The sequence below is a fragment of the Lissotriton helveticus genome, chromosome 1_1, assembly GCF_964261635.1.
Source record: "Lissotriton helveticus chromosome 1_1, aLisHel1.1, whole genome shotgun sequence".
Lineage (NCBI taxonomy): Eukaryota > Metazoa > Chordata > Amphibia > Caudata > Salamandridae > Lissotriton > Lissotriton helveticus.
The window spans coordinates 2,129,046,522-2,129,071,648 of record NC_136057.1 but is presented as its reverse complement, the minus strand read 5'-3'; the positions used below and the strand labels follow the sequence as shown (position 1 = coordinate 2,129,071,648).

At 43.7% G+C, this 25,127-nt stretch overlaps 1 protein-coding gene across 9 annotated transcripts in view; it reads left to right on the top strand.

The window, feature by feature from the left end:
• Window positions 1-25,127, top strand: part of HFM1 (helicase for meiosis 1) — a 4,349,684-nt gene that overhangs the window by 2,307,000 nt on the left and 2,017,557 nt on the right. For all 9 annotated transcript variants that reach the window (XM_078646278.1, XM_078646275.1, XM_078646244.1 and 6 more), the window contains one exon: window positions 18,746-18,840. In XM_078646278.1, the coding sequence (XP_078502404.1) occupies window positions 18,746-18,840 (95 nt within the window). The remainder of the gene's footprint in view (window positions 1-18,745; window positions 18,841-25,127) is intronic.

The window sequence follows — 25,127 nt, the reverse complement described above, 5'->3', positions numbered from 1 at the left end:
TTTCATAAAATCAGGTTAATAGATATAAAATACTGTAATAATTTGGGCCGCAATATCTGATTCGTAAAAAACCCTTTGGATAAGCTCAAATTATACAGTACTTTTAAACCTTGTTAATATACACAAAACCTTTAATAGTATTTGAATAATTTTCTCTGTTTGGGACAGAAGCTTCCAACCAGAGATTTAGAAATCAATTAGACTTTTACCAGATAAACGGTTATGCAGCTGGTTCTAAAATTGTTAGCAGTTACAGACTTATAGCCACTTTGTTAGAGTACTGCTGGATTTAGCTTTGTTTTTGCTGCACTCATAAAACGGACCATGCTACAGGCTAGTTGAATGTCCCTACCTTCAAAGCAAACTTTCACTGCTTGTGCATGTTCGAATCTGTCTTTCCTTTAGAAGCGGTTTTAATAGTAATATTCGTTCCTTGTCTAAACCCTTACAGATACACAGTAAATGTAGGATATCCTCTTTGGCGGTGCCACATAGTCTGCACTGTGTTGTTAATTCATTTCGATTACATGGTGGAAAGTGCTGCACTGCCGGTAAAATTCCCACTCTCAAATGGAGGAAGCTTTCTCCTCGAATATGTCTGAATAACTAGCCATCCATGGGCCCTCCCATTTAGTGCAGCTTTATATTCTTCGAGGGATAATATCTTTATAGATTTATTTACTAGTCCCTTGAAACTGTTATGGGACCCAGTGGTTTCACAGAGGTCCTGTAGGCACAGTATATTTAATGCTGATTGGAGGTAAGCCATGACTGGGCTATCATTTTTCTGTTTCAGCTCCTTCCATAAATATGAGTTCAGTGTTCCAGACTCAGCCGCCTTTATTTTGGGCCAGCATTTAATGTAGGCACCTGTTTGGCATATGTAATTTACTTGTAAGTCCCTGGTAAAGCGGCATACCATATACCCAGGGCCTGCAAATTAAATGCTACTAGTGGACCTGCAGCACTGATTGTGCCACCCACACAAGTTGCCCTGTTATGCATGTCTCAGGCCTGCCACTGCAGAGCCTGTGTATGCAGTTTTGCTGCCACTTCGAATTGGCATTTAAAACCCTTTGCCAAGCCTTAAAACCCCCTTTTATTACACATACATCAACCCCAAGATAGCCCTAGGTAGACGTAAGGGCAGGGTGATGTGTACGTAAAAGGTAAGACATATACTTACAAGTTTTGCATGTCCTGTTAGTGAAAAATACCCAAATGCATTTTTCACTACAGTGAGGCCTACTCGTCTCATAGGTTAACATTGGGGATTCCTTTTTAAACACGTTTAGGCTGGTATTCCTAATGTCATGTTTAATATCATTGGAATGGTAATGATAAATCCTCTTTACTAATAAATTTGGATTTAACATTACCAGTTTAGAAATGCCACTTTTAGAAAGTTTTGGGTTTTTTTTTCCGAAAAAGAGGGGTTGGGCCCTTTACACCACACCCAAATTAGTCCTCAGTAATATTTTATGCAATACAATATTCGGGTGAGTGACTTCAAATAATACTACTTCTAACAAACCACTTTATTTAGTACCGTGGTTTGGTGTTTTTATTACACCTTATTATTCAGTTACTTTTGTACACATAAAAACAGTGGTTATAAAGTAAAAACCAAAAAGCGCAAGCAGTGAAACAAAACAATTAAACCCAACATGAAAATACGTGATTGACAATACATTAGACCAGGGGTCTCCAACCTTTCCTGTAGTGAGAGCTTATTCTGCTCAAGGAAAGTCCTGCCGAGCTACTAGCATATTTTATCACTGTAAAATGCTGATGATATGTATTAACATTACACTATGACCACCCTAAGAAAGATTTATCAGGAGTCACCACCCAAACAATCCAGATGAAGTTATAAGAAAAATGATAGGAAAACGTTTATCAATATTGATTGCTTATAATCAAGTAAAATTCAAATCATCAGATGCTGTGTGCCACAAAGGGTACTACCACAGCAGTAAGTCTCCCCAACTCAAATTGAATTATCATTCAGCTAACAACTTTAAATGTGTTTTAGAATTGTAATATGTGTCTTCATTAGCATATTAGTTTTTAAAAATACACATGTTTCTATCAAAACCACTTTCCAGCAATAAAACTCAATTTTCCAAAAGAAAAACCTTTTCAGAAAAAACATATTTTTTTCTTTAAAAATCAAATCAGTTTTCATTGTTAGAAAATACACATTCCCTTAACATCAGCTTTTCGTTTTCATGGAGTACCGCAATGTAAAAATGTCAAGGATAGACAAATTCTGCTTCAAATACCCAGGAATTGGAATCATAGGCCATGCTTGCTCACCATGACACTATTAATGCAGCTGTTATGCTAATAATGACCACCATTAAACCGAGGCTACCACTGTGCCACAGCTGGATGCCCAACATATATCAGTTATGGACATTATTATGGGAGAAGCGGTTCCCACTCTGCCGGGAATGGCTAAAAGCAAGCCAGTCATGCTCTTAATTTAGGCCTATCTCGCTCCTTCCCTATCCAGCTAAAATTGTAGAGCGGGTGGTGGCAGGCACCCTCTCTAAATATCTTGAACAGCACAAGCTTCTGGAAGATGTTCAATTCGGCTTTCGTCCAGCTCATGGCACCGAGACGGCCCTTGTGACCGTACTGGATGAGCTTCGTTGGCGGGCAGACAGGGGACAGGCAGGGGTTTTGATCCTGCTCGACCTGTCTGCCGCCTTCAATACGGTGAACCATGATATTTTGCTGGACAGGCTGAGAGAGGAAGGAGTTGTGGGGAGTGCCCTTGGGTGGTTATAGTCCTTCCTCCAAGGTAGGGAACAAGCTGTGTCCCTTCCTCCCTTTCAATCGGCCTTCTCTACCATCTCGCATGGTGTCCCACAAGGCTCAGCAGTTAGCCCAATTCTTTTTAACATCTATATGAAGCCCTTAATAGCTGTCATCAAACATTTTAAGATCGAAATTGTCAACTACACTGATGACACGCAGCTGATTCTGTCCTTGGAGGGAAATGATTCTACCCCCTTGGAGGAATTCCACAGCTGCATGCGAGCCACTGCGGAATGGCTGAAAGCCAACTCGCTGCAATTTAACTCAGGGAAGACCGAGGTGCTATACTGCCCTCGGCCTAGGATAAAATCTTCTCTACCTTGCAACTTCTGGCCAATGGACTTTTCCCCACTGGTCCAGCCGGTGAAGGTAGTCCGGAACTTGGGTGTTATGTTCAACAGTGATCTTTCCTTGGAGGCACAGGTCTCTAAGGTGGCAGCTAGCTGCATGACGATTATCCGCCTCCTGATGAAAATCTTGCCCCTGTTACCGCCCACTGCTCGGATAGAGGTGGTGCGCTGCACCGTGCTCAGTAAGTTAGACTACTGCAATGCTTTATTGCTGGAGTCCCCGAGCTACCTTATGGATAGGCTTCAGAGACTCCAGTCTGCAGCTGCTAAACTAGCCTTAGGCTGGCCAACAAGATCTTCTTCCATAGCGGCTCTGGCTCAGTTGCACTGGCTCCCAGTGAGGGAGAGGGTGACCTTTAAGTCCCTATGTCTGACCTTCAAAGCCCTTCACGGGCTGGGCCCGGCCTGTCTGCAAAAGATGTTTTCTTGGTATGTGCCGGCCCGCAACCTCCGTTCCTCCTCGGCCAGGGTGGTGACCGTGCCGAGGTTTAAAAGATCCAGAGCGGGAGGCAGATCGTTTAGTGTGGCTGCGGCCAAGCTCTGGAACTCTCTGCCCATTGAACTCAGGCAGATTAACTGCCTTCTTGCCTTCAGAAGGCAGCTAAAAACCTGGCTTTTTCCCCTCCCTCTCTAATTCTTAGCCTGCTACTAGCCGCCCTCTTTTGCTTTCTCGATGCTGCCAGCGCCAGGATGCCTCTCGAGGTGACAGTGCGCTTTATAAGTGTAATAAATAAATTAAAAAAATATGTCAGTGATGGCAGTAAGTATGTAAATACTAGACTTGTATGCCCAAAATAGTCAAGGATGTAATATTATGGCAATGGCACAATTATACCATGAACGAGCACAATTGCGTTAGAGATAATACTCTTATGATGGGGACCAGCATACATATTTGGCAGCCCTTGACACTAGGAGTAGCTTTAAGGAACCAACACTGTTTATTAGGGAAGGACACAATGTCACACACCCACACAAAAATGAATATGATGCTTCTAATTTTCTCTGCCCTGGATGCATCCTCTCTTCCCTCAGCTCTTTGTTTGATCATGCTTCCAACTAACACATTTTCACTCTAGTTCTTGCAGTCACACACTTTGATGGGTCAGCCCTGGTTACTGCTCCCACTATTCTTTGATGTCACACACAGTGTAAATGATATAGCAGGGTATATAACATGTTCAATCTCCTTCTTAGGTAGATTTAAAGTGGATAAAGATGGTTCATGTGTCAGACCCATAGGCCAACACCGTAGTCTACACATGCTTCAATGCCCTCCGCATACTTCGCACGACCTTTAAATGGATCCCTCCCGAATCCAGGAAGACCGTCACCCATGCACTCATCACCAGCAGGCTGGACTACAGGAATGCCCTCTATGCCGGAATCATCAAATCTCTGCTCCACAAACTCCAGACCATTCAGAACGCCGCAGCCAGACTCGTCCTCAGCATTCCACTGTCTGTCACATTAACCATCTTTATCCACTTAAAAGATGCCCCAAAAGATGGGAGGCTCTGGTTTGGATGCAAGTGCACTAACAGTGAGCCAGCTAGCGTAATTACAAAGCGGGGCACCGGAACCACATTCCCCAAATTACAGGTGATGTAGTGTCTCTACGACTTCACACATACTTCACATTTATCACATCAGCATGCAACATGGTACACTAAAAAATGAACAAGGTACCACTTCTACCCTTAATCCAGGGTTGTAGTGTCTTTGCAGCAGTAAAGATGGAGAAAACATAACTAAGAAGTGGGACCAAGAGAAAAGCACTAAGGACCAACCAAATAAATGTGATTACTACAAGGTGTGCACATTATAAACCAAGAAAAACTCAGTAGTGAAGACTAATGTAAATTATTCAAAAGAGCAGCCCACATTAAATCCTCACTACCAACATTTCATCCCCAGACGACCAAGGTCCAGCAGCGTATCCAGGACAAAAACATTCTCCACCTTAGAGGGGCGGGAAAAAGATGCTGAAGCCAGAGTTAGGTGGAGCAATGTTCAAAAAGCAGAAATGCTTGAGGGCGTGGAGGGCATTGACATGATCAAATGTATTCAACAATGAATCTCCAACACAGTGGCCCTGCAAAGACTGTCACCCTGCTTCTCAATATAGAGGGCCCTTTACCTACTGGGACACTGACATCCCCCACCCAACCAGGTGCATGAACCAAGCCTATCATGGCAAAATTACTTTATTCATTTTAAATACCACAATACCATCCTGCAGGCAGCCAGGAAAGTTTGATGGAAAATAAAAATGTGATGGTATTCCATGACATCTACACCTTGCTCATCCAGCACCAGAGAGCAGCTTTTGTGTGAGTTAAGCAAAAACTATGAGAGATGGGGCTAAAGTATATCCTTCTTTTCTGTGCTAAGTTAAAAATTATCACAGATCAATAGTGTTCTTTTTTACTGAAGCAGCCTCTAACTGGGCAGAGCAGTGAGGCACTTCTAGACAAGCAATTAAATCGGTTCGAGATTTCTAGCCCCAGATTCATTATCTTAGAATTATCTCCAGGTGTCAGACTGGGTCTGAAAGCTTTTTGAGCAGTACTTCTGTGCGCTGGAAGCTTGCACTGCTGAGCTCCACATCATCACCAGCATTGTTCATGCGATAAGTAACATGCACAGTGCCTAATTAGGCACCACCCCAGTGCTCAGACATCAGTTATTTTCTTTCCTCGACAGTCAGTACAGATCCTGAGCGAGCCCCCTACAGTCATCTTTTTCTCTATATTCTGCTGATGCTTTTTTGAGACTTTGTTTTCTGGTGTTCTATGGATGTTCCCAAAGAAACTAGCGGGTTTCCAACCTTATGGTGTTTGTCACAGGTAGATGTCCCTGACAGACCCACACCTGTTTTGCCCATGGTGTTTGGAGTGAGACCTCCACACCAACTTCTGCGAGAAATGCTGTGTCATGCACCCGAGGGCATTGCAGGAGCATTCCTTGAAGCTCCTTGTCGCCTGACATCAGATGACCCTGCGACGATCAAGATCTGATCGCGTGGAAGGCCCTGGGACTGCGCGTGGTGCCACCTTTTACATTATTAGTCATCTCAGTAAAAGTTTTTTGGTAAGTCCACAAAAAGTGAAAGCCCAAGTTCACAGCACCAGTCCAAGTCTTTGGAAAAGGTGCAGGAATTACAACACAAGTTCAGGACCACTCTGGCGCATCCGCCGTGGAGTCTGTGCTTGGGTCCGCTATATGCGTCCCAGAGTCTCCAGGAGCCAAATCGACCCCCGACTAACTCAAAGAGTTCTATAGGACCATACACCCAACTAAAAGAGTTCTATTAGGCCATGCACTTCATATTTGTGTGACTGACACCTCTGGAGTGTCTTTGGGCCCCATGGGGTCAGAAAGTGCCCCCCACTGGATTCCTACACACAGGTTCACCCTTGGTGGCAGTTGGGCCTCTTAGATTCTGTGTTGGGATCCGGAGTGGCTTCAGCTGCAATATCGCAACCTATCTGTGGAGTCTGCTCCAATGCTATTATTCCCAGCGCAGCCAACTTCCTGCGGTAGCCTCGACCCCATCGTCATACTCGATTCAGATATGGAGCCCGTTAGGTATAGTCCGATACCGATGCCAACCGAAACCATGGCCTCTGAGTTGGACCAAGTGCCTTTTTCCTTTGATAAGCCTCGAGAAAGAGACAATTCGGAGGGGTCTAAGGACCCTTATGGGGACCTGAACCCCCTAGATTAACCCAAGGGAAACTGGTACAAGGAACTGGCAGATGCCAGTGGTTTGGACACCTCACCAGACACTGGCTTGGTCTCTACTCCCACCGGGGCTATGGCAGAAGGGACATCTTTTGTAATGGTGGTGCACAGAGCAGCTAAGGTCCTGGGCCTTCAGCTCACCTCGGTGGCAGTCAAGTTAACCTCTCTAAATCTCTCTTCCCATTTAATGAAGCCATTACAGATGTCCTCCATGGGGCCTTGTCCAAACCTGAGCCCCCGTGCAGCCACCAAGGCCAGCAGGCTTAACCAGCCTCATTGTGGCCATGGTTGTGGGACCACCAGCCAGAGGTCGAGCTAGTCCACAACTCCCCTGGCAGGTAAGTATCCAAACACCTATTTTTCTCTCATATAACTTTGGGCACCCAGTGGGTGGTAGGACCCACTGGCATTCTATAATATCAAACAAGTGGGCATGCCAGATCATCCAACGGGGTTACTCTATTCCCTTTTTGGAAACACCAACACCCATGCCCCCTTCTTACGACCAGCTGCTGGAGCTGCCCCAACAGGAAGTGCAGGCTCTTTTGGCCAATGGAACCATCAAGATGATGCCAACATCAGTAGTAGCTGAAAGTGCTGAAATTCCGGCTACTTTTTGGAGCCCAAAAAGGACGGAGGCCACTGCCCTATTCTAGAGCTGTGCCTTCTCAACTTCTTTCTGAAGAATAAGTTCAAGATGCACACTTTAGATAAAGTCCTGTCTGCCATTGACCCGGGAGACTGGATGGTAACACTGGACTTGCAGGACACCTACTTCTATATTCCCGTCCTGTCTGCCCACAGGTGTGGCCTGTTGTTCACAGTGGGCCAGAGCATTTTCAGTTGGCTGCGCTCCCCTGTAACCTTACCAGAGCCCATCGGGTGTTCACAAACGTGGTGGCGGTGGTCGCAGCACATCTGCGGAAGTTAGGTGTACCAGCCTTCCCCTACCTTGATGTTTGGCTCTTGAAGGCTGGCTTACCTTGTTGCAGGGATCTGCTCAGACACAGAACTGTGCACAGAGACCCAGAACCTCAGTAAATTGAGGTGGACCAAAAAACTCACCTTAGTACCCAGAACCCCTAACCGACTAGCATCAGTGTCACATTAACACTTTGTCCTATAGCAAAGTAAGCAATGATTAGACAACCCAGAACATGCGACTTAGGTTACTCTCAGGGACGGTGGGAATCAAGAACACTCTTTTGTTTGTTATTCTCACACCAGTCCACAACATGTGTAAAAAAGAGACACAGTAAAGTTTAAAATGTTTATTTTAACTACGTGCTCTTAGATGCAGTATTTTTTGCGAGCATAAGCAGGCATATGATTAAAAATAATACAAGCAGCATTGTTACAATTCCATAAAACACAAAAGGGGAAATCATATTATAATGATGGTGGGAACAGGTCCTATAGTGCCTTGTATGCCACCCCCTCCTAGCTAGGAACTATGTTTTATAAAATATAGAAGGTCTCTTAGGCTTGTGTGGGGGATCCCATACCTCTAATATCAGCAGGAGTGAATCACATCAGGATCTGCAAAAGCTCTCTGTCTCTCTGGAAACGTAATTCTTCCAAGTGTGTAAAATCATGTATGCAGTGCCATATTAAAGGCGCCAGAATTTCAGTTAACTGCAGCTGCGTGTATGTTGTGTCTAAGCGTGAGCCAATTAGACCGAATAACAGCTAACATTTGTTATGATAACCTTGGAGGCTTTAGCACTCACTGTGCAGACTAAGTTTGCGGTGTAAGTCTAGAGATGTTGAAAACAAGCCATTTTCATGTGAAGATATTGACGCAGTCAAACTTACAACAACAGCAACCTGCAGTGTGGTGTGCAAAAGCGGCAAAAGGGCAAAATGCAGTTTATACATCTAATAAGCTTATGCTAACATAACAATGTCCGCAAGCAGAGGTCTGCCCTCACTACATCCTCCCTTGATCGGAGAACGCACAAGAAGTGGGGCAATTTTAGAACGCAGAGTTCAAGTTCGAATGAGACAGAACCAAGTTAACATTTTTGCCAAACTGGATAATTGGGAGTAAAATTTCCGAAACAGTAACCACAAAAAAAGAACTTCAAAACCCAACAGGGGTATATAATGTTTAAACCATCTAATTTGTCGAAAGAAAAAATGAAAAAAAAATCATGAGTCCAGTACGTGTCTATGAAGTAGCAAAAGAATTGTCACTTCAATCCAACAGCGTATAGACACAGTACAATGCAACCGCCTCCAATAGGAAGCAGTTGTTATCGTCAGTGAACATTTCAGCCATCCAAGTCAGTAATGGAAAAGAACGCATTTGTTCTTCAACAGCCGGAGCCTCTAGCACCATCAGGGGACAACTCAGGTGTTCTTCGAGATAACTGCGTGCCAGAAAGTCATGAGCTGCAGTCCATATATTACAATTACCTAGGACTCCATGTCCAGCCAAATGTAAGTCCAAGGGGTTATCAAAAAATGTTTCTTAAACCAAACAACATAAATAGAAACCTTTGAAGGGGCTTTCGATGAGACAGAGTCAGTGTCAAACGAAAAATGCGACTGATTAGCCACACATGTCTGCAAATCGGGCATGGACAAATCTGTCGGGTAAGTATACTCAGTATCATCAAGGGGTTCACCAGCCGATGGATTTAATGAAGGATTTGTAACTGTAGTCATCTCGATGGCAATGTCAGGTCCGGTGTTACTTGCCGGAGCCAAAACATAATTTCTCAGCGTCGCTGGACAATTGACCGCAGGTGTCATACTAAGAAGTATCGGCCACTCGCTGTAATTTGACATTGTCAATGGAGATGTACCTGTTGTCCTTGCGACCAGGAAGTGGAGGTAAAATCACTGCTCTTGTGCCCTTCACGCCAAGTACAGGAACTGGTGCACGATATGAGGGGCCAAACTCCTTCTTGTTCTCCACCTGCTCATGGACCAGATCACCAACTCAGGGTAGCCAGCCAACTACCGGAATCTGAAGAGCAGCATCAGATGTGGAGGGCAAATGTTCCTTCGCAAGACTGTCTCTCGTCTTTTATAGATTCTGTAAAACATCACAATGTTCATCTACGTCAAAGGATGCAGCAGACGCCGCGATGTCTAGACCCTCAAGGTCCACAACAAACATTTTGATACCAAAGAGGATTTCATATGGGGTCCTCCCACCCAGAGACCTTCTTTGGAGATTATTAAGTGCAAGTTGCACGCTATAGAGATGGGCGAGCCAGTTCCAGCCTGTACCTAAAACCTTAGCTGTTAAGGATTGCTTTAAGTCACGGTTCATTCGCTCCACAACTGAATTACCCTTAGACCTGTATGGAGACAAAAATTTGACTTGGACCCGCAATGAAGGCATGGCATCCTTGTACGCCTTAAGGGCGAACGCTGGGCCCTGGTCCGAATGAAAGGTACCACATGCAAAAATTCCCACAAAGACACGCAAATGCCTGATGACAGTGCGGGCATCAGCACTCCTTTGCGGCCACACCCAAACAAAGCGTGTGCACAAATCAATTGCAACTAAGATGTACTTATACGCAGTATCAGAGGAGAAAGGATCGCAGTGATCTAAATAAACGCACCCAAGCGGTTTATTAGATATGTACAACTGTGTCTGGGGCGGGCGCGTAGCAGTTGAAGGTTTAATCTGCTGGCAAATGTCACAATGAAGGACATAATCACGCATCTGTTTGTACAAACCGCGCCACCAGTAACGCTGTTGTAGGAAAGATACAGTAGCTGACGAGCCGGCATGAGTCGAGGCCATACCCTCGTGAGCCTCTGTTATCAAAGCCTGCCTGCGGCCGCGTTGGGAATCAACCTGTCACCAACGTCGTTAATTCTCACATAGGGAACTTTATCAGGACTTAAATGATAAGAGTATTTAGAAGGGAAACCTTTCTTGTAATTACCTCCCTTCTTTGTTGCGGCAATAGCTGCCAAGATGTCATCATCAATCTTAATTTTGGCACGCGTAACTGCTGCCACTAAGTTTGTCGCAACTGCTGTCTTCGCTGCTTTATCAGCAAGACCGTTACCAACAGCGTGTACACCCACGCGTTGGTGACCAAACGTATGAGTTACAACCAGGAGCGGAAGCCTTTCTTTAAGCTCAGCCACTCAAACCCAAAGCATTTTGTGTTTAATTGTGCTACCTTTGGAATTACGATAGTGATTCGGAGTCCAAAAGAATAAGTTGTAGTTGTAAGACTGTACACAGTAATAGGAGTCGCTCACAACAAGAGTAGTCACACTAGGATCGGCGTACTCCAGTGCAAGCACCAGAGCATGGAGCTCTGCCAATTGGGCGGTACAGCCCCCTAATGTCTGGGTATGCACGAACCGTCAGTGTAAATTATACAATGGAAATCCTCCAGCGGGCCCATGGTCAGAGGAGCAGGATGGATAAATTCATACTGCAAGAACTCTTCTTTGTCAGATTTTGCCGCCTCAGTTTGCTTCTGCGCTGCTGTGGCAAAAGGCTTAATACCCAAACTATTTCGCCCAATGATTTTATAAGCCGCTGTAATAATTTTGGGCAACTGTCGGGGCTTATCAGCATCGGGGACATTGCACAAAGCATTAGACACCTGAAAGCTCACCGCATCACCCTTGACATTAACAAGGACCAGATCGGAAACTACATCAAACACTCCAACAAGTCTCATTCCCAATTCATCTTGGACACGCTTAATGACGGAAGGTAAGACAGCCATGGATGATGTGCCAAAGCACTTTGCATAGACTGCCGGAAATATCTTACCCAAGGTATCACAATCAGTCACCTCTGACACTAAGTCTTTTGGCAAACTATTAGTAAGAATCCTATGTTTCTCAACAGGGGTTGTATTGGGAAATACTGCTTCCAGTGGGTGAAATTTCTCAGCAAGCTAAAAAGGCATATCATCCTTATCCTGGGGGCGCTTGCCCATGACCGCATTAACCATAACAGGACTAAGCTTCATCCCGCCCGGCCCAACTGGATGCTCCGCAGCTCCAGGTGCCCTGCCCTGGACGTTGCGGGCTACGTATTGTACCAAGGCCCGAACAACCCCTATAGCAGAGGTATAAAGGGTCCTCAACTCACCAATGGAAACTTGCATGTAACGCAGGTGCGGAGTAAACCCAGCCAAAACAGGCCAAAATGCTTCTGGGATGGACAAAGAACCTAACCGAACCGCTGATACAGAGTGGGGAAGGGCGCCATTAAACCAAACCCGGTACTAAAAGCTGAAATCGGAATCTCCTGTGTCCTATAAGGAGTATACTCCAGAGGCACAGCAGTGGGAGTGTAAACATGAGATACGCACAAACCGGTAATGAAGGGTCCTAGGGCATGTTTTCAGACCTCGCATGGACACAGCCCCCAACAGACTACTTAGAAAACACAGAGTGCCCACAGGTCTAGGGTAAATAAACCTTGGTACGACATGAACCAACAAAATAAACACAAAGAAAGTGTAGTATAAGGATCCTGAAGGTGTAGCTGATGAGATAGGGGTGCCCCTTAGTGAATAAGGATACCCATCAGTTACTGTCCGATACCGCCCTAGTCATCATCTGGGCTTCCTTATACCCCTCATACTGTGCAACTTACGGGCCATCCTCAAGGACTAGATGTATATGTCCAATGGCTCAGAATGTATGAGGAGGTGTGAGATTAGGGTATCAAATGATACCCAGGGGTACCCCTGTTCAAGGGGTACTGACATCCATACGAAGGAATGTTTTGTTGGCATGCTAGGCACTGTGCTTATTATCATTTCGTTAACATTTCCTATATAATATTTCTAGTCGTTGTTACACACTTTTTAAGCATAGAGTCTTCATGAACGGCAATCAAGGGGGGTCTCAATTTTGCCATCTGAAATAATGCTCCTTTGTGATCTGAGCTTGAGCCCTACCATCTTGAACTAGGATCGTGTGATTTATCCCAATATGCACATACTGATCACAATAAGTAGGCTTTGTGACATTGGCTATGTCCATACCTTCTTTTTGTTTTAAATAGAGCGTTGCTCCATTTCCCTGAGCCGCAGCCAGGTGAGGTGAGACCATACCCTCCTGTTAACTAGGTAGGCAGGGCTGGATTCATATTTTGAGTATATTGTGTTGGTTGTTACTTTTTTAATGACACTGGCTTAATGGCGATTATGCTATATTTGGATGTTAATTTTCAATGACACCAACAACGTATATGTCTTTTGCATTTCCTTTCTATGACATGAAACAAACATCATCTAACAACAGTGATCCACTAACAAGAGGTGAAAGCAGAAAACCTAGGATTCCAGGTGAAATGGTTTATGATTAGTTTTTGTATTATATTTCACTCATTGCAGTAGCAAATATACATTTAGGTCCTGATGAAGGCAGAGGACAATTGTGTCCATTTGTTCTGCTGAAACATGTTGACCGTGTAGTTTCCACTAGCAGATATTTGTTAAAACTGCTATTCTTTGCACTGTTTTTAATTTTGGGCAACTGAGGGATAATACTAAATTCAAATCTCTCTCATTTATATAATTTTATTGCACTCTTTTTCCATACACTTCCATGCACTGCAATTTATTTGTTACATATCATTTGATACCCTGATCTCACACCTCCTCATACATTCTGAGCCATTGGACATATACATCTAGTCCTTGTGGATGGCCCGTAAGTTCCCCGGTATGAGGGGTATAAGGAAGCCCAGATGATGACTAGGGTGGTATCGGACAGTGACTGACGGGTATCCTTATTCACTAAGGGGCACCCCTATCTCATCAGCTACCCCTTTAGGATCCTTATACTACACTTTCTTTGTGTTTATTTTGTTGGTTCATGCCGTACCAAGGTTTATTTACTCTAGACCTGTGGGCACTCTTTGTTTTCTAAGTATAAACATGAGACTTATTGCTATCTACATTCACCACAGGGAACGTAACCCATGAGTAGAAAAGCTCTAACGGGTATGCCGCTTCAGCACTCGACAACCGCCATGCCCTCCAAGGGGACGTCATAAGCCTGCAAATGATTGCGGACCGCCATCCGACTATGTTGGGGGATCTCAACGTCAGCCATAAGGACACAGTAGAGAAGAAGAAAATGTAACACAACACTAAATGGGTAGTAACTCAAAGTTCGATCCTTTTTAAATTATCAAGCTTGAATAAACCTATGTAAATATAGGTAGGTTATACCGTCACCAGTGTGGACCGGAAACAACAGTGAGGGTGTCGTGGAGCAATCACCCACCTACCCCTTGAATCTGAGGCAGTTTTCAGTACCTTGAGCTCTAAATTATTAGCTGCAATAATAGCTACCCCCGTATGGAGACAGATTGAGATGTACGTATAACAATATTAATGCCAAGTTGTTTAAGTAAGAGACGATCTTTGGAAGCAAGGTGGGTCTCTGTTAAAGATAATAAATGCCGGTTGTACATTTTAATCTACTCCCGTACTAACTGTTGTTTGCTAGATAAATTAAGGACGCATACTCTCCAGCACTTACACTTAAATATAATCATTACAAAAAACCAACCCCAAAAGAGCCATCCCATACCAAAAACCGACACTCATGTGTACCCTATGTAACATTAAATAAAATTGCAACATTTGATCATCTGACTTATTTCACCCATCAGCACCTCCAACCCATCTATTGCAAAATTCTTTATGCTATATCTTTGTAGTATAATCCACCCCCACAAACAGATCGCTCGAATGTTGGGACAGAGGACAGGTTGTGCGGCACGTCGGGGGCTAAACACGATCTCGCTAAGGACTTATTACGGTCCTTAGCAACATAAAGGGCTATTGGTCTACGCCCTCAGTATTTATTACATGGACTTGGCAGCCGTTTTTAATTATTTGACCATGTGCTTTGGATTGTGCAGCCACTAAAATACCTACTTGCACTGTTATTTCGGATGAGAACAACTTACAAGCATCATTTGGCTGAGATATTTCATTTTTCCACATTGAGAAAGCGTGAGGGACCATTATCCATCTTTCTGTGACTATCTTCTTGACTATAGCCTAGAGAAAGTCGCAAAAAGGGCTGAAACACGTGACAGCTGAAGCCATCCATGTAGGGATAACATCAACATATCTACAAATCTTCGTTAAATAATTGTATCTATAAGTAAGAGCCCGGCAAATAACTGTGTTCGGAACTAAGGTATGATGTGGTTTTTTTTGTGATACTCATTTGAAGTAAAAAGAAAATATTACTCAACTATATGTTTGAAGCTCTAAATGAGTGTAGAGGTATATTCTTCACATTGTATAAGTAAAACAAGTGTTGTATATATTAAAACATGTCTAAACATACACAAATGGACCTAACCAGACATGGTTGAGGTTTTCATACATAACAAGTGCTTCTCTATTTTTTATTATATTTTGTTGATGACTGGTCTGGGACTTCCTCTGGTTCAGACTTTCCATTGTGGCAACCGGTGTGTTATAGTGTTAGAGCTCCTCTGTTTTTGGCTTATGTTACATTGCTGAAAGGAGAGGGATGTGCAACTAATGAATCATTGTTGCTTAATTGTTTGCTGGGACCCTCCGTATCTAGCAAAGGGAATCATCCCCACCCCGAGATTGTGGGTGGATGAGACAGCCATGAGAGACTACCTCCCTGTGCCAATTGAACACCCTCCAACCATGCATGCCGCCATAAAGAAGGAAAGAAAAAATAAACCAGAAAGGACCATAGCCAGAAAACACCTGGATCAGAACAATTATACATAAGCTTTTATAAACAGTATCAGCGGTAGAACAGTAGAACATCAGTAAGCTTAATCTACAACACAAATTGCTAAGAACCAGCTGTGTCCGTCCGTTTTTAAGAATATTAAGCCAGGCTGGCTCCTGCTGTAAAACTTGAACCCCAACCACCTTCATTGGGGCAAGTAGTTGGCGAAGTTTCTAACATCTGTCCACTGTAGACTTGCACAAATGTGAGCAGACAAAGTTTGACATGGAACCAACCACCACAGATGAAGCTGGGTGAGCTTTCAGCAGATTGCCAGCCTCAAGAATATGTTTGCGACATATACTAGAAGAAGACAGGGCTGCGCTGGCAGGGCATTAGAAGAGGCTGTATTGCTGTTTTATTTCATGGGGAGCCGATGAGCCAGCTAAATCTGTGAATCCATGTCCCAGTCCATGAGATCAGGAAACACCTTCCCAAATATCTGCACTATGAACTGCTGGGGATCCTCCCTATCTTCCCCTGCAGGTATTCAAACACCTACTGATTGTTCCTCCTCTGACAGTTTTCCAATTTTCAATTATGGTTTGGACCAGTGCCAAATGACGATCATACTTCTCAATAGATTTTACAGTGGCCATTCCCGCTTTCTCTACATCTGCAACTCTCTGCAGTGATGCTGCCATTTCTGTGGACAGAACAGTCACTTTGCCAGTGACTTCAGCCAAAGTTTGCTGAATTATCACATTTTCTGCTTTAACTTTGCATAATGTTGTTGTGCCTCCACCCACTGAGTCTGTCGCAGCTGTGAAATTACTGACAAAGATGGTTCCTGTGCTCGGTTCATAATAGAAGTGTCTGCATAAGCTCCAGGTGAAGAATGACGGTAGAGGGAACCACCTGAAGAGTTTTAGCTGGTCTCAGGGGGTAAAATGGCTTCTGGGCTGAGGGAAAAGGTAGAAAGTGGCTCTGCAGAATGTTGCTTATCCGCCTTCATCAACAATTAGCCATCCGTATTAGCAGTGGACAAACAGGAGATTAAGGCTTTCACCTCACCCTTAGACATAACCCAGTCCTGCAACGGATTGCCTTTGGTGCCACTGCTTGAGTCCCATTACTAATCCGTGAGGCCACAGGCTTGATAGACTGAGTCTTTTAAAGCCACATTATGCTTCTTAACGTTGCCCTGACTATTTTATGACAGATGCCTGTCTCTCTTTAATGAAGATATTCAAATGGTCTCTTCAGTTGGCCCCAGATTCTCATCCAAGCCGTCCTCTTTACCATTATAAGAGACACCCATATGAATAAAAGCAGAAGCTGGAATTGCGGGGGAAGATAGGGAAGTGTCAGAATCCTGAACCTGCTGGAGCAATGCTAACACAGGCATTGTCAACCGGCTTTGCGTATCACCCAATGTTACAACCTTCATTGCGCAACAGCCCCGCCCATACTGTCTCCTGTGGTGGTCTCCTGAGTACTCACAAAGTTAGCACCCAAGTCAGTGCCCGGGACTATTGCTGGTGCTGATTCCGAAGAGCCCCAGGGAGCCGGCTGAGTTGATTCCTTGGGGCTGGCGGGGAATTGTCACTATGTTGCATGATTCCATGATCCCCGCTACAATGCTGCATTCGGAGCTAGGGTTATAGTGGGTAAATCAGTCTTCCTGGCTGAGGCTGCAGCCATTAGAATATCTACTAAGAAATACTACTCTTCAGAGGTTGATGACTCCTTAGTGGCGCCATGATGTCACGAGTTAGCCTCAAACTACTAGGGATGCCGCCAAACCCTGACTGTTGGATTTCATGAAGGAGTGCCGGGAGACCATGCCCCCCCAGCTGCACAGCTGTCTGTGAATCTTACAGTGCCTGTGAGTTAACGCGTAAACAACCTGTGATCTTTGGCATATGAGTCTACAACCAGGCGGCATAGTAAGGGTCAGCTATGCTCGCTAGAGTGGACGGGAAGAGAAGGTTTCTGCTGGGGGATCAGCCTGCCATCGTCACCTGCCCGTGAGGATACTGTTGTGATGCCCAACTGTTGGCAGTTTCCTGCTTTGTTATGTGTCAAGTGACAGTGAATCCTATCAGAGAAAGGCGAGTAAGAACAGCAAAGGAAAGTGAAATTGACCCCGAAACTTTTCTACAATTTGGTGACTAAGATTGAGAATTGTCTCTATCTGCCTAGGTAGCAGTGGAGATTAACAATTTATGGAAGGTGACAGAGATTAATAGCTTGTTAAGAGCACAGGGAATGACCACATTGTGAATATGTAAGGGACCTTTGTAATTTATGGTTAAAGTCCAATGTGATCTTAAATCTCATGAGGGGCAATGGGCCTGGTGCAAGACCTGGGAATCTTACTTGTGTTTATTTATCCGTTAACGAGTTTTCTCTCAACAATATGGACTTCATGGTGTTTATTTCATATTAGTCCTACGGCCTGACTATTGCGCTCTGGTATAATCCAATTTGATGTTAATTGGCCTGCTTATTAGTGCATCATATAGCTCCAATATCGAGAAGCAAACTCCCTTGATTACTGCCTACATTTGATTTGAATTTGAGTTCGTTTTCAGATGTAGCCCTGGGTTTTTAAAGACTAATTGGCAGAAATAAGGTGTTTACGCAGGTAAGAGGGAGAGACGATGAGAGTGTGGATAGTTGTTTTGACAGGCGTCCAAAGGGATAATCTCTGACTTTGATCCGTTAAGTCATCTTTGTCTAGTTCTCCCATTCATTCATTCCAGATAGACAATCAAACATCCAAATTGAATGTGTAATTTATCGCATGATAACATGCCCATCGACGGTACTGTCTTTGGTTATAGGCAGAGTATTAATGGGTCTTCTCAATAGATAAACTTTAACAGTTGTGCCAACGTTAATTAATGTCCTTCGTTTGAAAACCATTGACAAACTTGGACCCCCACCCAGAGTTCATAGAAATGGTGCTGAGTGGGGGACGCCTTTGAAAGACATGTTTGAGCAACATCAATAAGTATCTTGGTAAAGCGAAATTAAAAAAGTAAGCTAATTTAGATTTGCTTAAAACATGTAGGCAAATTCTGCTCTTCTTTCGGTTTCTTAATCCAGTCTGTAAATACACTTGTTTTCAGTTTGACACCACGGCTACCGCAGTTATAATGACAAGATTAAGTACAAGAGAAAAATATTTACACATAATGAATGGTGCGGATACAATAGAAAGCAGGTAAGCAAGAACAATATTACAGTTTAATTTCTTTCTTACTTTTTCCCTATGCCTTTGACATGTTATTATCTGTGATGACAATAGACTTCTCTGTACTTTGCTAACATGCATCTTTAACTCTGATGATGAATGTATTTAGGTACTTATTTGTTTGTTTACATTTACATGCAAATGTATATGATTATGTGTTTAGTTTATTGGTTTCAATAATGTAGACTACACCCATCTAGGTGTTTGAGCGCTGTATAAGGCATAGATAAGATTAACAGGTTTAGAGGAGGCATACGTAAAAAAGTGTTTACAATAAAAATGTATACAGCTCTAGATGTAACAATTCCAGAAATGATGTACAGGCCGTTAAACAAATTAGGAGTGGAGGAAACATTGCGCAGAATTGTTTTTGAAGGATAACATTAACACAACGTGGAGTATTCAAAAAGTTTACAGAGTCGGGAATATAATATTGGTAATTACAAACTGATAACAGATTACAGTCAGAATTTGTGAAATGTGTGAGTGCAAGTTTACAGAGCGCGAGAGACAGCAGGGTGCACTCTAGTAGTAAAAACAAGGCTTTATAAAGTTCTGGTTATGAGAGTAGCACGGTAAAAGGAAGTCCTTAGTATGTACCCCGTAATTTAAAGGGTCCAGTAAAAGAAAATTGCAGAAATCAAAATAACTGAGCGTAATGTGTAAATTGGAAAGAACAAAGAAAACACTTACCTGCAGGCCGGGCGGCTGGCGCATCTTGCTCCTCTTCAGCTCCTCCACAGCAGTAACCAGGAAGCCCCCATGTTCTCCCGCCCCGGCCCCTGCTCAGTCAGCCCCACCCTGGGACATGGAAAACTTAAATGATGATAATGTTGGTTATTCTCATTTTAGTTTTCCTTTTTCTACTGCCCACAGAGCAGTAGTCAAAGCTGCCCTTATGTATGATTCAAACAGGAACTGACATGAAACACTTCATCTTGGATTGGGAGCATCGAATGACATCATGCGGAGAGACCATCTTCTTGGGAAGATGTTATAAAGCTTGTTATACCCCTTTGCATGCTTTTAAATTAAGAAGCTCAAGTTCCACATCCTGTGTTCCATGCTGAATTATTATTATTATTATTATTATTATTATTATTATTGGGACATTTGTAAAGCGCTGCGATTACGCACACCGGCGTGTCCACGCGCTGATCGTGGGAGAGACAGGGAACACAAAAAACTGCGCGGGCAAATTATTTGGCATACAAAAATGTTTTAAGTTTGGCTCGGAAGCTAGCCTCCACTGGATCCAGGCGCAGATCCGCTGGCAGTTTATTCCAATTAGCAGCCGCTAAGCATCTGAAGGACCTGCCTCCCATGCGGGCCTTCTTAATTCTAGGAGTCTTCAGTAAGCCGCCCCCCGAGGATCTCAGTGAACGTGTAGGTTTGTACACTTCGATGAGTTTGGTCAGAGGGTCGGGTGCCCTGCCATTCAAGATACGATGACAGGTGCAGAGTGCTTTATACTCCACTCTTCTCCTCACCGGGAGCCAGTGTAGCTGCTGGAGGGCCGCCTTAGAAGGCGCCCTTTTAGGCAGTCTGAGAATCAGACGCGCTGCCGCATTCTGCAGCACTTGCAGGCGCGCCATGCTTTTTTCTGGAGCCCCCAGGTACAGCAGGTTCCCATAATCCGACCTAGCTGTAACCAGGGCATGGACCAGGGTTTGACGGGCTTCAATCGGGAGTAAGTCCAGGACTTTCTTCAGCTTCTTCAAGATCCCGAAGCAAACTCCCACCACCCGATTAATCTGGGGGCCGAAAGTGAGACCCGCGTCAAACCACACCCCCAGGTTGCGTGCCTCCTGGCAGGGGGTTGGGATCGGTCCAAGGCAGGGAGGCCACCACGCCGGCGACCAAGCAGACTGGGCCCTCCCCACCACCAGCACCTCTGTCTTGCTGCCGTTCAGCTTCAAACAGTTGTTGGCCATCCATTCGGCTAGATCTTTCATGCACGAACGGAAGCCATCGGCCGCAAGACAGGGCGCATGCGATAGGGAGATCACCAGCTGCGTGTCGTCGGCGTACGAGACCAGTTGGAGGCCATGGCTCTCCACAATCGAGGCAACGGGCGCGACATACATATTAAAGAGGGTTGGGCTCAAAGACGAGCCCTGCGGCACGCCTTGGCCCAATGACACCCCCTTCGAATAGCAGTCTCCCTGCCTGACTCGGAAACTTCTCCCCCTGAGAAAGTCTTGGATCCATCTCAGCGCGGTGCCAGAGATGCCACCTCTGTTCAGACACTGTAGTAGGATGTTGTGTGCTACAGTGTCGAACGCCGCGCTGAGGTCCAAAAGGATCAAAGCCATAGTTTGGCCTGCATCCACGCCCTCTCTCAGATGTTCCGTGGCCATGAGAAGGGCGGACTCAGTTGAATGTCGTGGCCTGAAGCCAAACTGCGTCGCGTGGAGCAGTCCCCTTTCTTCCACGTGCTTCATAATTTGGGTATTAACCACCTTTTCTGCCACTTTTGACAGAAAAGGTAAGAGGGAGATGGGCCTCAGATTTTCTAATACCTCGAAGCTTAAGTGGGCTTTCTTCCGGAGCGGGAGCACCACCGCCTGTTTCCACCCCTCCGGCAGCTTCCCCGAACCGAAGGAGACGTCGAGGATGTGCCTTATATAAGGCTCCAAGACTTCCAGGCTGTCTACCAAGCGTTTTGGCGACACCGGATCCCACGGGGACCCTGATGTGACAGAGCGGCACACCGCAATTAATTCCTCAGGAGGAGGGGTGCAGAAGTGTGTAATATGCCCTGCCGTCTCTACATCCCCCATAGCTACCTCCAGGTCAGACCCTATCGACCGAATAGGGAAGGTCGAGTAGATCTTCTCTACTTTGGCGGCGAAATATTCGGCAATCCGGTCACATGACTCCGTAGAGCAGTTGTCCGGCTCTGTAGATGTCTTTGCCGCAGTCAGGGATTTGTAGATGCCGAATAGCTCCTTGGCGGAATTTTCCGCCCCCTGAATTTGTCCAGCATAGTAGGCTGCCTTAGACTTTTTTATCAGCCTATGATGAAGGCGCCTCTTTTCCAGAAATAAGTCCCTGGCCTTGTTGTCATAGGACACCCTCCAGGCTTTTTCTGCCCGTCTACAAACCGCCTTCGTAAGTCTCACAAGAATTCCAGAGTCCCGCTACCCCTCTTAATGCCGGGTACTACAGGTAACTTGAGGAATTCACCTTTGGATGACTGCGAACATAGAGACATCTTAGCAGTTCGGATGATGCGGAGTTCTGCTGAGTGTAGTAGTTTGGAACACGCTGCCTGGAAGCACATGATGGGATCACTAACAGATTATCGAACTACACAATACTAAGATAGAGAAATATGGTGTCAAAAATAATGATTACAAATGTATTGATTCCCTATACTTATAATGGTAAGTGAAAAAATAGCGGAAAGAAAATCGTTGCACACTTATATTGTTAAAAAATTAACAAAACATTGTATATATATATATATATATATATATATATATATATATTTATATATATATATCAAAGCGTTGTCTTCCGTCAAAACACAACCACCACGGACTCCCAATGCGTTCAGCAGTATTTTATTTGCAGAAAAATTTAGGCAAAACTCACTATACGCGTTTCGAGACCCTGTCTCTTGGTCACGAGTACCGTCAGTGAAATGAAAGTAGTTTAAATAACCATGTGATTTGTGTTCAGTTAACATAGAAAACAGACTGTGATATGTAGTTCATGCGAAATGTATACAGAATTACATCAATTCGGTAGTGTTGTTATATAATCACATTGAGGTTCTTTAATTTAGACTCCATCTTACATTTGTCATCAATTTGTGTTGCCTTTACACAGACTCCTCTATTCATGAAGTGTTTCTGCCCTTTGGACTGCAACGTGTAGAAAACCCCCCTCTGTCCTTGCTTTGAAAGCAATCTCAGACACTAGCTGGCCTAACTGCATACAGACATGTTCTGCCATTACTGATTGACCTATAAGTGCTGTAATTGATTGACTTATGGGCTGGGCAGAAACACGACGTAAGGGGGACATTCTGGTTACATTATGTTTTTCTATTGGCTAATATTTTGCAGATCTTGTATGTCCATATTAGGTATTTTGTATGCTTGCAGAAGCTAGGACTGCCCCTTTCTTTTATGCTGAGTTTGTAAATCCTAAGCATATAAAAGACCTCTGTGTTCTGTATTCGTTAGACTGCTGCATTCAGGTGCTAAAGGCTCCTGTGTGACGTAGTCTCACTTAATTAAGTTTAAAAAAGATGTCTTTTAATATTTCAGCTTCTGTGCCAAGTTCTTTTGTATTAGTGAGACCCCTGAGAATGAAGATTTCAGTTCTTCAGATGGCGCGGCCAACGCAGGCTTCATCAGAGAAGTGACTTTCTGTGGGAGTGATCTTGTCAGGAGACAGAAAGCTACTGAGGAGGACAAGACAGGATTCTACTAAGAAGGTACTCTGTGCACAGGGATTCTGGGGATTCTTCGTCTCTGCAGCGCAGTGTATTTCTGCTCTTCCTGATTTTGATCCTCCACATGATGTCACTCCTGACTGAGAACCCTTTTTGGCGTGAGTATTAAAAAAAAACACAAAGTGACCGTTAGGTCATTTAGAACTTGACAGTTAGAATTTGGATAACCTTTTTGATTGGTAAGAGTAAGGTGGTTTAGTAACCCTTACTGTAGCTTTGGAAGAGTAAGGTAGTTTAGTAACGCTTACTGTAGCTTTGGAACTTTGGAATTTGTGTTGGCCAACTTTTGGATTTGTATAGGTTTGTATATGCAAATTGCAATTTGTGTAGACAGGTAATGAGGAGAATTTTCTCTATTTGGTTTAGTTGAACGGTGCACGTACGAAAAGTATATTAAGCACTATTTTTATTATAATATTGTATATTTTGCAATATTTTGGGCATGCCTGTTTGAAAGCTCACATAAGAAGAATGTGTTGCTTTATTTGGAAGGTACCATGTTGTGATGTGAAGTAAATTAGCCGGCTTCCCTAGAGGGAATATCTAAATAGGTTTAGATTTACAAACATATTTCTTCCTTGGTGATTTTGTATCCCCAGGGAATTAAAATATGGACATAATACATACAAGGATCCTTTGTTCAGTGCAATTTTATGAATGAAGATATGCAGAGCGATTTTTGGTGTTCTGCTAGTTAAAGCTAGTGAATTGAGTGTATTTTCGCTTCTTGGACATACATCAGTCTGTTGGGCTGTTTTCGCAGTCTTTTGGAACACAATTGAGAAGCGTTTCTTGTAAATCTGACTTACAACTATGTCAAATGGTTTGGTTTAAGTACAGTCTGTGGGCTGTCCTTTATTTCTGTCCTGAGTATTGATTTGTGGGTTAAATGTGTGTTTAAATGTCTATGTGGTTTCCCATTAGTGCAATTTCTGTAAGTGAATAGCGATGGCGCTATTCACGAAATGCATGGCTAAAAGCGCGCCGTATTGTGTGTCCTGAGTGTTTGACCCCTTTCTGTTTATGTCTGAAATGAGCTCAAATGTGTGTTTGTGTTTTTTCTTGATGTTTTCAGTCTATTAAGCAAGATGTCTAAATGTTTAAAAACTAAAATGTAAATTCACATTCACTAGGAATAAAAGCCCCCAAAAACGAAATTGGGTGTTTTGCAAAAAAAAAAAAAAAAACTTACAGCATTTTCCTTAGATACATTGTGTTACATATTAACAGGCAAACAGATCAGCTGAAGTAAATTCGTGCTGAACTCAAGATAATATAGAACACGCATTGATATGTTTTAGTTTGAAAAAGACTGCCAGCTGCTCATGTTACAAACACTTAGAGACAAGCTAAATAAACAGGAATATTTATTCAGTCAGGATTTCCCCCTCAGTTGCACAGGTGAAACTTTGCATTTCAGAATGTTGTTTTAAAAGGTTTCAAAACTAAGGTTCATTATTTTGTATTATAGAAGACATTTTAATTAAGGGTTTTTCTCTCTTTAAGCATTTCTCTAAGCATATTCTTGGCTCAGTTCCTAAGTAATAGTTAACCCATGTAATGAAGAAACATTTAAAAAGAAAGAAATCGTAACAGATGCTGAAACAAGATAGGGCAAGTGCAAGGAAACTAAAAAGTTAACGATGTCTTGAACATTGTTTGGCAATCTCAGATAAAGATCAATCAGGGAAATTGGTTTTGCAGGTCAGTTTCGGGTGAAGAAGTTAGTTTCTTACAGTTTAATCTGGTTAATGTGTACATGACCTGGGGAGGCCAGGCCACTTTGTTC